At 49.3% G+C, this 13,410-nt stretch overlaps 1 protein-coding gene across 1 annotated transcript; it reads left to right on the top strand.

Moving 5' to 3' along the window:
• Nucleotides 1-2,698: 2,698 nt before the first annotated feature.
• LOC149340748 (uncharacterized) lies at nucleotides 2,699-11,600 on the top strand. Its single transcript, XM_089551340.1, has 2 exons — nucleotides 2,699-3,148; nucleotides 10,694-11,600. The coding sequence occupies exons 1-2, from the start codon at nucleotides 2,699-2,701 to the stop codon at nucleotides 10,961-10,963; spliced, it is 720 nt and encodes a 239-aa protein (XP_089407466.1). The 3' UTR covers nucleotides 10,964-11,600.
• The last annotated feature ends 1,810 nt before the right edge of the window (nucleotides 11,601-13,410 follow it).

Raw genomic sequence — 13,410 nt, 5'->3', positions numbered from 1 at the left:
CCGGAGAGGTCCTGAAGGAGTTGCAGTAAAGTTGGTCCCCGAAGTGACTGCTGCACGCAGTCATTGGTTTCACATCGGCTCGTCACAATGGTCCCACATGCATGCTCATAACAGCTTGTTGCTTCTCTTCGCATTTGTTTCGCCAGCTCATTAAAATTGTTCAGTAGTTAGTCAGCGCTTGTGTCTTTCTACTCTTTTTATGCGATAGCATAGAATCCTCACTGAAGCAAAAAGCCGGCGACTGCCGTCCGGCGCAGTTGATAAAAATCCCGATAGTCTGGTGGGCAGTGATGCCATTAGTGGCGTCATCAGAGCGGGGAAATTTCATTGGTTGAAGGGACGTGACGTCTCCAGGCCGGAGAATGCACATTGGCTGGAGGAATGACGTGATCAGACCAGGCTCCTCTGTGTGAAACCTCAGTCTGCCGACCGTGACAGGTGGCGTACGGGAAGAGATCGGGAAGCTCATTGCTTGGGAAGAGCAACCTGGTTCTCACAAGCTCCACCAGTCACTTCCAGCAAAGGCACCAACAGCTGCGACTGCCATCGCATTGCCAATACATAGTGGAGTTGGGTGTCGAGAGTTAGACAGCTTCCTGAGGAACTATCTGCGCAAATCTGAGCCTTGCGGTTGCTCGGTAAGAGCAACCTGGGTCTCACAAATCACACCGGTGGCTGTGTTTGAAATAGCCACCTGCCGGGGCAGTGGCGCATCGATTAATCGATGCACCACTCCTCCATTAGTGATACGAGAATTCCCCAAGATCTATGAATACGTGAGAGAGGAGTACTTGCGTGCGAGGCATCACAAATGCGATCGCACTTTACTGTTAAGTGCAGGTTCAGCGTTGTACAAGTTTTTTTTTTGTGCACTAGTAAGTATGAAATGCATTTAACTCCCATTCTCGGTAAACTCAGGCGAACATCGTCCTCAAAATTGCAGCGAACCTGAGGTCGAACATGAGGCGAACTCGAAGCCGAACCTTTCTGAAACATTCCGAAATTTCTGTTTGAATGGCGACCAAACATGTCATGGCAAGGCAGGGCAAGGCAGGGCAAGGCAGGGCAAGGCAGGGCAAGGCAGACAGACAGACAGACAGACAGACAGACAGGCAGGCAGGCAGGCAGGCAGGCAGGCAGGCAGGCAGGCAGGCAGGCAGGCAGGCAGGCAGGCAGGAAAGGCAAGGCAAGGCAAGGCAAAGCAAAGCAGGGTAGGGCAGGGCAGGGCAAGGCAGGGCAAGGCAGGGCAAAGCAGGGCAAGACAGGCAGGCGTGGCAAGGCAGGCAGGTAAGGCAGGTAAGGCAGGGCAGGCAGGGCAGGCAGGTAGGGCAAGGCAAGGCAAGGCAAGGCAAGGCAAGGCAAGGCAGGCAGGCAGGCAGGCAGGCAGGCAGGCAGGCAGGCAGGCAGGCAGGCAGGCAGGCAGGCAGGAAAGGCAAGGCAAGGCAAGGCAAGGTAAGGCAAAGCAAAGCAAAGCAGGGTAGGGCAGGGCAGGGCAGGGAAGGGCAAGGCAGGGCAAGGCAGGGCAAGGCAGGGCGAGGCAGGGCAAGGCAGGGCAAGGCAGGGCAAGGCAGGGCAAGGCAGGGCAAGGCAGGGCAAAGCAGGGCAAGACAGGCAGGCGTGGCAAGGCAGGCAGGTAAGGCAGGTAAGGCAGGGCAGGCAGGGCAGGCAGGGCAGGCAGGGCAGGCAGGGCAGGCAGGGCAGGCAGGTAGGGCAAGGCAAGGCAAGGCAAGGCAAGGCAAGGCAAGGCAAGGCAAGGCAGGGCAGGGCAGGGCAAGGCAGGCAGGCAGGCAGGCAGGCAGGCAAACGGCCAAATGCGGGGAATGGCCACTATAAGTGCTATAGCGCACCAACAAAACTCCACAAACTTAAGTACCATGTATAATGTAGCATTATAATGCCTTCGCCCCGGACCTTCCTGCTCACGCCGCTTACAGAGTCCAGGCAATGCGCGGGAATGATATCTGGCACATGTAAGAGCGTTACTTTATTCTGCCCTCTCGTCCGAACTCGCGTCAGGTCTGGGAGCTTTTTGTTTTTGTCTTTTCCAGCAACTGCTTATGACAGGTAGCGACTTGTCAGTCATATGCGGGCACCATCCACCTCTTCCACACCATCCCAGAAAATAAAAGGTTGATGACTGACTTCATACACATCGCGAAATTTACTTCTTATGAAAGCCACTCAGACAGTAGCCAAGCACATTTCAGCACTCCCATTCCTGGGAGCGGTCTCCGCCTATCGCATTGTCTGGCGTCTCCATAGTCAGTGTGTAACTTTGGATCGTTAAATCACACATACCATACCATACCATACCATACCATACCATACCATACCATACCATACCATACCATACCATACCATACCATACCATACCCACCGCGTGGTGGCTTAGCGGCTTTGGCGTTAGGCTTCTGGTCCCAAGGTCGCGGGTGCGATCCCGGCCGCGACGGCCATATTTCGAAAAACAAAAACGCCCGTGTGCTCTACGTTTTCAGCGCACGTTAAAGAATTACAACGGGTCTAATCAATCAGGAGCCCTCCACTACGGCGTCCCTTATAACGTGAGTCACTTCGGGCCGTCAAAACACCACTATCCATACCATGCCATATCATAACATCTCCCCCAGCGGCATTGACAACCACCATCCAAAGTGCCCTAGCGGGAGGGCAAAAGAAGAGGAAAAGAAAGCTCTTAAGAATGGCGGCTGCTCCACCCGACTACGGCGGAGGCGCCCCAGCGGCTGTACCCGACTACGGCCGCGGCCTGCAGGCGGTTACACCCGACTACGGCGGCGGCCTCCCAGGAGCTGCACCCGACTACGGCGGCGGCCCCTCGCCGGCTGCACTCGGCTACAGCAGCGGCCTCCCGGCGGCGACTCCATCTTCCCCAGCGGTGGCCGCACCGTACTGCCAATGCCAGTGCCACTACGAGCCGCAGCTGTACGCAGCGGGCACACACGTGTGCGCTTGCGAGGCGGGCCGCCAAGACGGCTACCAAGGCGACGGCGAGGACTCGCCCTGGTACAACGAGCCCCTCGACTACGCCGCCGCCGAGGACCAACTGCAAGACATGGAGCTGCACGCCTGGAACGTGTGTGACTCCTGCCAGTGGGCCAGAGACCAGCAGCTGCAAAAGCGCAAGTATGGGGTAAGTGTTGTGTCCTTGACCACTGAGGAGCCGCTGGTCGGCTCCATCACTGATTTCGCAAGAGCTCTGAGATCGGGCGTCTTCCGTTTAAGCAGTATGTGCATTTTTAGTCAGAAAATAATGAGAAGCGGACAAGATGTGGAAACGGTCAGAAACCAGGTCGACTTCCCGAGACTGACTGATTGAAAACTTTATTTAAAGAATGGCAATTATCGGAGCCTTGGGTGGTCCGCCTATTCCGGCAGCCTATTGGCCTGCGACGCAGCGTGCGCCCTGCGAACCAGTCTTCGTTGCTGGTCGGGGTCCTCTTTGTGCAGAATGGCCTCCCGCTGCTCCAAATTTGGATTCGGAAGTCTGTCTTTAGCAGGATTGAATTGGCATGCCCACACCATGTGAAAGGCTCCACGTGTGGGCACTGTGGTTTGTAGAGTGAGGGGTACCATTGCTGAAGTTTAAGTGGAGGTACGAGAGTGTCTGTTTGTAGTCGGCGAAGGGTGTGCACTTCTGCCTTGTCTAGAGTTTTGTGAGGTGTAGGGTACGTCTGTCTGGCCTGTCTGTAGGCCTGTAGGTGTTCGGCGAAGCTGATTATGGGCTGTGTAGCGTGTTCCTCTGCCTCTTCGGCTAAGGGGGAATCCCGGTAAGATTGCTCGGCCCAGCCGGTAGGTGGCATCATTCCCTCCCGTGTGTTCCGTGTGCCCTGGAAACCATAGGATTGAGGCTTGATTAGGAGGACGTTTCGCTAAGAGCGTGAAACCTGATTGATGGATTAGTCCTTTGTTATATTTGCCGAAGGGAAAGCACATTTCCGAGCCACTTAATATACGCCTAGGCTCAAATTCCTTAGAATTAGTAGAATCTGCGAAAATCCTTGGTGTAATCTTTTCAACGCGCTTAACATGGAATAAACACATAGAACATGTCTGTTCTAAAGTAGCCTCAGCAGTAGGGGTTTTGTGCAGATTAAAACGCATGCTTCCCGAAAAACTTATAATTATGCTGTACAATTCCCTAGTGCTGTCTTTACTGCAATATTGTAACCTCGTTTGGGGCACAACTGTTGTCACAAACTTGTCTAATCGGCACTTACTTCAGAAAAGAGCTTTGAGATGTATAGCAAATGTTCCTTACCGTTATCCTTCCCGTGATTTCTTTTTGCAATATGACATTGCTCCCATTTTTAGAATGTATAGTTACAGATTACTGGTATGCTTCAAGACATCGGTTAACAATGAATCTTGTCACCGCACCCGTCATACTGAAATGTGGAATGTGCCCACACCACGAGCAAACTACTGCAAAGAATCTTTGTCATACACGCTCCCCTCTTTGTTAAATCGGTTGGAGCAAGAGTCGTTCGATCTTTTTTCTAACCCGATTTCTAAGATTAAGTCATTTCTATCGTCTTTATCTATGTGAAGTGTGTAGCATGTTCTTAGTCCTTCCTAATTAACGTCTCTTGATGACTACTCTTTATGTCTATTCGCATTCATTTGCGAAACTTGGTGTGTTTTGAGTGACCGCTCAAAGGTTGCTAATGCTTGTGTATTCCTTTACTTCTTTGTCTTGACCTGTCAAACAATTGTGCCACAAAGGTATCTGTATGACTGACTATTTGTAAGGGGGCAGGACATGCGTCAAGCCGTTGTCACGGTATTTTGTCCTGTCTCCTCCTCTGAAAAAGGAAATAAAAGTAATTGAATTGAATTATATTTCTGCAGGAATTTTGGCTTCTTGAGACATGCGCATGTTACGGATTTGGTGTATCTCACCTTATACTGCAGACTATAGACTTGCATGCACCTGCATTATGGATGTAGGCATGCAGTATACCGGCCTCAACTATTGCAGTGCAAAGGAATCATGAAATTGTTTAGTCCAAGACGATGGCAGACACAAGGGCGGGCGATAGAAGAGGTAAGACTAATGATGTATTCCAGTCAAATAAACCTGTGCCGCTCTCCGTATCCGCGAAGGAGCAAGATGTTTGGGGTCCATACCGTCTCGGCCCAATCCGAACTCAGGGTCTGAATCCACGTTGCCCTTGGAACACGGCCTTCGAAACACGTCTTTAGTCTTCGCAGAGCAAGCACACTTGTCCCGGATCGCCAATCGAAATACGCCGTAACACTAGCGATACTGCTCTGCCGCTTTGAACACCAGCTGTAGTGGCGCCCGGCTCACCAGCACAACAGTCTATGTGTGTTTTATTCCCATAGCTCAGACTCTCGTGCTGTGAACTATGGTGTGCTTGATGTTTTACGTGAGGCAATCTAGACAACCCCGAGCGTTCTCGCGCGGTGGGCGCATTCTTCCTCCTCCTCCTCCTCCTGCTTTTTCGGTCCTGCATCGGCGGTCCGCACCTTGCGCGCTGGTTTGCCATAGCTCACTTTACGCATGCGCCCTACAGCAACCCGACTGTCTTTACTATTTTGAGGGGTGACGTTGATTAGAACAGGCGCTGAGTCCCAACCCCATTACTGGCTGCATTACTATGCGATAACGTAACAGCTCCGTGTCCGTGCATTCACCGGTGGTGTCCCATTTTGTTACCTGTTACATGTTTGTTACCTGTCACCTGCTACGGTTAGCAGGTGGAAAGATGGATTAAGGGAAATCCCATGTCCACTTGTATGGTATGTGAGGTCGCGCATGGTAGCTCACATCGAGGATTTTAGGCTGCCGCTTTGTCACACCTAATTAGGTGTCCTCCAAGTTTTGAGTTGTCTTGTGTTTTGTTGACATTACTAGAGCCCATCCCGGCTCGTCGTGTATGGTCGTGGCTGTGCTGCTACCAAATGGCCTTGAGCCGTCGTTGCCTAGCAACCGCTTCAGCTGCGTTCCAACAGATGGCGCCGCGCCGCTGTCGCCTGTAAAGCCCCTCGATAATTTGAAAGTAGCGACACTCTCCTCCACTCCGGCGTTTTCCTCCTCGAATATCCTCGCCCGCCGGCTGCGCGCGCTGCACACGGCACGCTTTTTTGGGCGTCGCTCGCTCGCCGTCCGGGCAGTTGGCTGACACATGCGCGCGCTCTTAAGTTCGCGCTTTTTCTACGCTCTGTTATTGGATAAAAACACGAGAAAGTCATGCGACACGCGTGACTACCACGAGCCACATAAATTAGCGTCTCGTACACGCAATGAAAGTGCCAATTACGAGCTCTTGCGGCACGAACAAAACCACTTGCTGCATATATCTCACATTCTTTTTGACTTTTCAATACCGTCTGTCTCAACACGGCATAGTATATGAAGCATAATATTTACAATATATTTGAACATTCCTGAATATTTTCAGCATACCAATCTTTAGTTAAATGTAGATTCACTTCGAACTAATTATCGCGGAAGTACAGTTTATGAAGTTGTTCACGAGTGGAGTTTCAGAAGTGGGATGGTTGCTGGGAATAAGCTGGCGCATTTGCTTCGATGGCCGTCCTAAAATTTTTCATTAAGGTTCAGTCTGAGTTTGGCACCGCGCAGTGCACATGCAACGGCTTAATCGTTTTTATAGTTGAGAATTTTCGCGGCGGCTTGAAAACGAATATGAACTTTTTTCCATTAAGCATGAAACGACTTTAGCTCCCGCTGTCGGCGACCTTGAGGTGATGTCGAGCCGAAACCAAGAGCCAAAGATCCGCGCACCGATTTTCCGTCATCCAAGGAAAGTGTCCGCACCCCAAAATTTGGCCCTCTCAACCACTGAAATTTGTCCTTGTCTGAATTTCATCAAAATTGGTGTCAAGCCTAATTTTAACATGACCAATTCAATAGTGGCCTCCATCTGTCACCCGTTGGGTGCAGTCCTCGAAATAAAACACAGAAAACAAAAACATACTTATGGAAATGAAACAGCTCAGATGTATGCCCATAGTTTTTGAGCGGATGATGTATTCAACAAAAGGCCACGCGACCATGCTCAACTAAAGCAAATGATCACAAACTGTAGCAATGAATATCTCCTCCAAAGAAATTCAACCGCCGCGATCCCGGCCGCGGCGGTTGAATTTCTTTGGAGGAGAAATTCTAGAGGCCCGTGTACTGTGCGATGTCAGCGCACATTAAAGAACCCCAGGTGGTCGAAATTTCCGGAGCCCTCCACTATGGCGTCTCTCATAGCCTTAGTCGCTTTGGGACGTTAAACCCCATATACCAACCGACCAACCAACCGAATATACAGAAATTCCATGCATTGGATATTTACAATACTTGAGTACATTCAGGCAACAATGGAAAGCACTGAAGCGACTAAAAAATGAATTATTTATGTGAATGCAATATGAGGTCTTTTCCGAGAATGTGGCATTGATAATCTCACCCGGTAGAAGCGTAACGGTTCAACAAAACAACAAATAAGCGTAGATCGTTAGAGAAGTTGCATTCATAAAAAAAAATCTAGGTTAAATCTCGCTCGGGACATGCGCCGCATTACTGCGATGTGCACCATTACCAGAGGTTCGAAAAATTTACCGCACCGCGGATACCGCTGCACGCATACCAACACTTTTGCTTCCACACCTGCTAACACATGCACACACATTGTATGCATCAGCCGCCGCTATTATAGCACGTTGAGCGGAACTATGAAGTGACAACAATAACACGCATAACGACGCAAAATGATCAGTGAATTAAGTGAGGTTGTCGGCTTTGTGATGCGCTTGCATGCAGTTTCAGTATACACAGTCGCTTGGAAGAAATGCACAGTTGCTCGCAGAGGTGGGCAGTCTTCGTCGGGGTAAAGTTCTTGCGGCCGATGTTGTGCAGCCGTTTTTTTCTTCTAATGCTGTCTTTCTTGCCGCTCGGAATCGCGAAAAGAACAAAGCCTTTTTCATGCTGGCTTGTGCACTGAAATGCGCAGCAACTCAGCATAGCGCTGCTCTAAAAGAGCGCGAATAACGCGAAGTGCAAGCGCGCAATGCCAGGAAGCTCGGTCGTAGCAGCGGCGGCTGGCCAAAAAATGGCGCCGACGAAAAATGAAAACACAAAAAGAGCGAACTTTCCGCGCGCTTTTCCCAGAGACCGCATGCGGAGCCAATCACCATTGAGAAAAGCGCCGATGGGAGAGGTGAGAGAGGAGGATCGGAGAGAGTGCGCGGCGCGGCGGCATAGTTCACAGAAAGACGCTACTTTCAAATTATCGAGGGGCTTTAGTCGCCTGTCGCCTGCACACCCAGAGGACACCACCCTCGCACAGGCGTCGGGTTTCGCAGCTCATGACGGCGTCGTGCCGGCTTCCTGGCCGGCACGAGCTAAACCAAACGCTTAACCACTAGCTAACGCGTCAAGCGTATTGGTAAAAACGGCAGGTACGATCTTGTTCCGTTGCCTAGCAACCAGAGTTACTACCCGAGCTTACACGAGTTACTCGGGTAAGCTCGGGTAAGTTCGGACGAGCGTCGTGCCACCTGCGCGAGAGTATAGTGCCTAGAATATACTAGGCACTATAGCGAGAGGTTGCTCGGGAAGAGCAACAAGAGCAACGACGGGTGGCTCGAATAGAAACAGCCACCTGCCAGTGCAGTGGCGCATCGCTTAACCGCTGCGCCACTGCGCTGGTAGAGGTATATGAGGACTCGTCGCCATCTATGAATCTTAAGTAGGAATTACCAATTCAGCATACACGGGCATTACCCGCTAATGATATCATGTCACACCCCTGAGGCGGAGTTTAAGTGCCCCCTCCAATTGAAGAATGAACACCTGCATTCGCAGATCTACTCGGTTTAACTACGTTAAGCCCCTACCATTTTTTGTTGTTTTAATCTTTCTTATACAGTCAGTAGGAGTGAAAGCTCGGGGCTTTATCGAGAGCTAGCGCTAGCACACCGAACTGAAAGAAATAATGAACGGGTCTCACTCAGCCTTAGTCAGGCAAGCTCACGAACCACTAAACCAGTCCGGTCGCCTGAGGACTCTAGCGGAATGTTAAAGCAGTGCAATAATTTGTTTGGTTTATGTTTTTGTTCCAGAATGGCGCTTCGGTGCAGCTGCATAGGACGAGGGCAGAGAAAAAGAATACAGCACAGGGCTTACTGTCGTGTATTCTTCATCTCTGTCTCGCCTTCTGTTGCCATGCTGAAGTGCCCTTAAAATGGATCGCCAACTAGCCTACAACACAATAGGGATAAAAAAAAAAGAAGTTGGTGCTTGCTGTTTGCGTTTGGTGTAGTGACCGCATTTGTAACCCGCTCCTGTAAACGAGATGCAGCCCACACCTTGTTCGAAAGACACTTCGCTGTCCCATGGGTGGGACAAGCAGCAAACATAGCTGCGCAATATCTCACCGCCTCCGGTCTCTTCCAAAAGGTGCAGCCATTCTCAGGATTAGCGAATGACACACCTAGAGATGATCATGCTCTTTTCATCATTCTCGATGCTATCGCCATTTAAAAGGTCCCTTCCTGGTCCATATGTGTTCACTGAGGCTCAGGTCAACTTGGATAACATTGTCTTTAGCCATCTAGTGACAGCGAAACATCCCGATTACGTCATAGGACTGACGCTGATTAAGTCGTAGTGAGTCTCCTGCGTTGCTATCTGAAACAAAGCGAAAAAAATTGCAAAGCACCAAGGCGCAATGCTAGATGTCACTGCTGCGGCAACGTATGCCTGGCGATTGTCCCCGGAGGCCTCTATATGTCCTATCGAGGCTGTCTCCTTCTTCGCCCTCTATTTCCTGATGATGCTAGATTTTTTGGCGCAAGGGCATCTAAGGCCAAAGAGCGCCAGACACAAGGTTCTTGGTCGGCTCGGGCACCCTCTACTTCCTTTCATTTTCATATTCCTCTGCTCCAAAGTTCACCTGGATAGCACGGATAACCGTGGGTCCTTGGTCACATACGAGTATGCTGTGCACGCTCTTAAACACATGGACGAGCTTCCTTGTGACTTAGCCCCGTCGAAAAAAAAAACGACAATCACGCCAAGTATACGACGAAATGATTTGTTGCCTTATCGCAACGAGATATTTTTATTGTAGTACTGTACTATTTTTCTGTTTTTCTATCGCTACTACAAGGAACAACACACTCCTGCAGAAAATTCTGTTGTTGCTATAAGTTCATTGCCAGAAATACTGCAAAAAAATTAGTTGTAACGACATAGTTTTTCTGTTTTTTTTTTTCTCGACTGGGACATCACCTTGTACCAGGTCAGCCCTATGAATTGCGTACGGCAAAAAAATTGGCAGTGGCTTTGCTCGGCTATGCATGGATATACGTAGCGAAAGCGAGTTCAACGACGAGGCAAGCGGTGTGACGTCATACCAAACGGCGGCTCCGCGGCGAGGCGCGCGGTGTGACGTCATGCCAGATGGCGCGCGGCGTCGGCCACCTGCGGCGGTTCCTAGGCAACGGCTCAAGGTTGGTCTCTGTGCCTCCTCGGAGCACCGCCACAGCGATATCGCGAATTCGTGGCCAATGTAGCTTTCGCTCAAAAACGAGATGGCTTTAAATGTGGCACGCCAGTTCTAGAATGCATTTCCGCATTAAACATTTACCAGACAAAAAGCATCAAAACTGAGGCGACAGCGCGCCCGCTGCGCAGGCAAACGAGGGGCCGGGCGAGCCAGGAAGCAGGCGTGGCTGGCTGACCTTCGAGCACGCCATCATCCCAGCGTTCATGGTGCTGCTGCTGCTGTTCACCTGCCTGCTGCTCGCCATGGCCGCGGTCAAGTCGCTGCCTTCGGACGATGACTATACCTCCACGCCGGGCGACACACCGCTGGCGTATATGTGCATACCTGTCACGCCGCCCAGGATAGACTGGACCCAGACCACGGACAACAGCTCGACGTACTCTGACGTCACTCGCTAGACGCGCCTTTGTTTGTTGCTAGTTGTTCCTAAGGCTTTTCATTGAAAAAGCTTTCAGCATGTACTCAGCTGGGTTCCCTAAACCGCATCAGCAGAGAGGCTATTCAGCACGACGAAGGGCATTTTCGCAACTTCAGGGAAGTGATTATTAATGTAATTTAATTACCTTTCGAAGCTTTTTTGTGTGTATGGTCGTTGGTGAATAGAAAATACTCTGCCAACAAGCAACCCACTATTATGTTAAGCATACTTCGATGACGCCTTCGATGACGGCCTGTGCTTAACCTCAGGAAAGAACGAAGCACGTCTCGCCTATCCGGCCACTGTGCACATAACTTTAGAAGTCTAGGCTAATGAATGCTTCGGCCAAAGTTTTTTAATAGAACATTACATGATTTGGGCACCTTATAAATCTTGTCATTACTTTGCATTGTCAGCCCATCTGTTCACATCTGGTGCGTGCAGGCTTCGCAACTTGAAGAGAAATGAGGCATGCTGTAAATATTTTGTGTTTCATTGTAATACATTTCTTTCGACTAAAAAAAATCGAATTGTATATAGCTCTAATTAGTGAGAAAACTCGCCCAATGTGAAGGATCGCTCAGATTCCCCGCTTTAAATCAGACGGGGATCGGAGCGCCTATAGGAAAGCGCGGAGAGATGCCTCCCTAATTTGTTGCGAGCAGCAATTTCTAAAATTTATTTGTAGATTATAGTGTCTACGCAGTGCTTTTCAATTTGACCCGGGTGCTCACAAGGAACACCTCTGCAGGTTTGTAGCTTTAGAATATTGCCATCAGAACAAAGGGTCCCTTTAGCACTGCGGGACAAATACGCTGAACATATACGGTCTCTCATAATGTCGAACTATCTTGTCAATTTTTTCTCTCTTTTTTTTTGCCAAAGCTGTGGTCTCTGGGCTCTATTAAAAGGACAAGTAAATATTTAAAGTGCTGATACGTTTCTGCCCTGCTTCTTTTTTTCTTTTTCACCTTGTACACGCCCTGCCTAAGCCAAGCCACAGCCCATATACAACGCCAAAACGCATGTTGTCTTTTGAGACCTGCATCACCTGTCAATTTTGCTGTCATTTATTTTCTCCTCCCTGTGTTTGCCTTTATAGGCTCTTTGATCTAATGTAGTTCTTCTTTCTTTTATAAGCACAATGTACTACGTATTGAACGTACATGTCTCATTCTCTGTACCGATCATACTTTACTTACATTTTGTTTGATGTCGTACTCCGCCACCGTCAATGCTGCACTGTAAGAGGAAGCCAGGACCTCTCAAGCTGTCTATACAGCTTTTTCCCTGGCTGTCCTCGCAACACCCAGTTGCGGAAATAAACCTTCAACCTTCAAAATCGAAATCGTTATCCTTCCTTTAGGCAGTTCGAAAAATTCTCGCTTGAGGTTCTTCGCAGTTTTAAACCACCTTTTCAGTCCTCTGACCATTCAGAAGCCCTGGGTAGTTCTTTTTATCAAATATTATTATGAGGCTGCACCGTTCTGAACAGTGCTTGGAAATACGCTACCTGAATTTTGCTCTTACGCACATCGTTTGTCTTCTTTGCTAAACCAGGCACGCAAAATAAAAAAGGAAAGCCAGCTGCTGTCTTCTCCTTCCTGCCAATTTTCGTTTCCTCCTCTTTTTTTTTTTTGGCTTCTGCTTTTTCTAGCGTAACATTCTGCTATGTCCTCCGCTCCAGGTCGTAACGACACAACAGCAGCCGGCGAATTTCATTGTCGTTGTTATGGTTCTGCGCGAAAAACATTGGGAATCACATTTCAAGCGCAGATTCCCTACTTCTCACTCTACTATGCTGTACTTGTTCCTCACGGCAGCCCAAAAGAAGCACGAACAGTATCTCTACCCTAATCTAGAGTCACTGGAAGTTTCCAGTGACTCTGCACTACTCACTACTCGGGTGTTTAGCGCCCTCCATCGTAGATCCAAATAAACTCCAAGCGCCCGCCAACATGAGTTCCCGTTTGAATACTACACAGAGGCACTAACCTGATTAGTTAACCACCTAGCGCCCGCCAACATCAGTTCCAGTTTGGATACTACACAGAGGCACTAACCTGATTAGTTAATCACCTAGCACCCGCCAACATGGTTCAAGTTTGAATACTACACTGAGGCACTAACCTGATTAGTTAGCCGCCTATTAGGTTAAAATGTATTATACTGTTTATAACTGCCGTTTATAAGCTGTTGGTATAGCAGCTTACCGATATCTCAGAAAAGGAAAATATAAAATGCTATTATCCCGAGGGAACTTCAAGGCCAACAGGAAAGAATGAGCGGTATGAAAGACGGCGCAACATTCTATTGAAAGTAATTAAGGTGGGAGCAATAGACAGCATTTGAAAAAACTCCATAGTCGATGATACTCTATGTGAAACTAAAATGAGGAAATAAGCTGCACTGTGCATCCAATGCACA

Source organism: Amblyomma mixtum, chromosome 6 (genome assembly GCF_055824585.1).
Source record: "Amblyomma mixtum isolate Tamu chromosome 6, ASM5582458v1, whole genome shotgun sequence".
NCBI classification, from domain to species: domain Eukaryota; kingdom Metazoa; phylum Arthropoda; class Arachnida; order Ixodida; family Ixodidae; genus Amblyomma; species Amblyomma mixtum.
Note: the sequence above shows the minus strand (reverse complement) of the source record. Positions and strands in the feature narration are given on the sequence as shown.

What these genes read in the sequence shown, in the direction of transcription:
- LOC149340748 (XM_089551340.1), top strand. Translation starts at nt 2,699, where the DNA reads ATGGCGGCTGCTCCACCCGACTACGGCGGAGGCGCCCCAGCGGCTGTA. An exon ending in TGCAAAAGCGCAAGTATGGG is followed by an intron (nt 3,149 to 10,693) that starts GTAAGTGTTGTG and finishes CCCGCTGCGCAG; the next exon opens with GCAAACGAGGGGCCGGGCGA.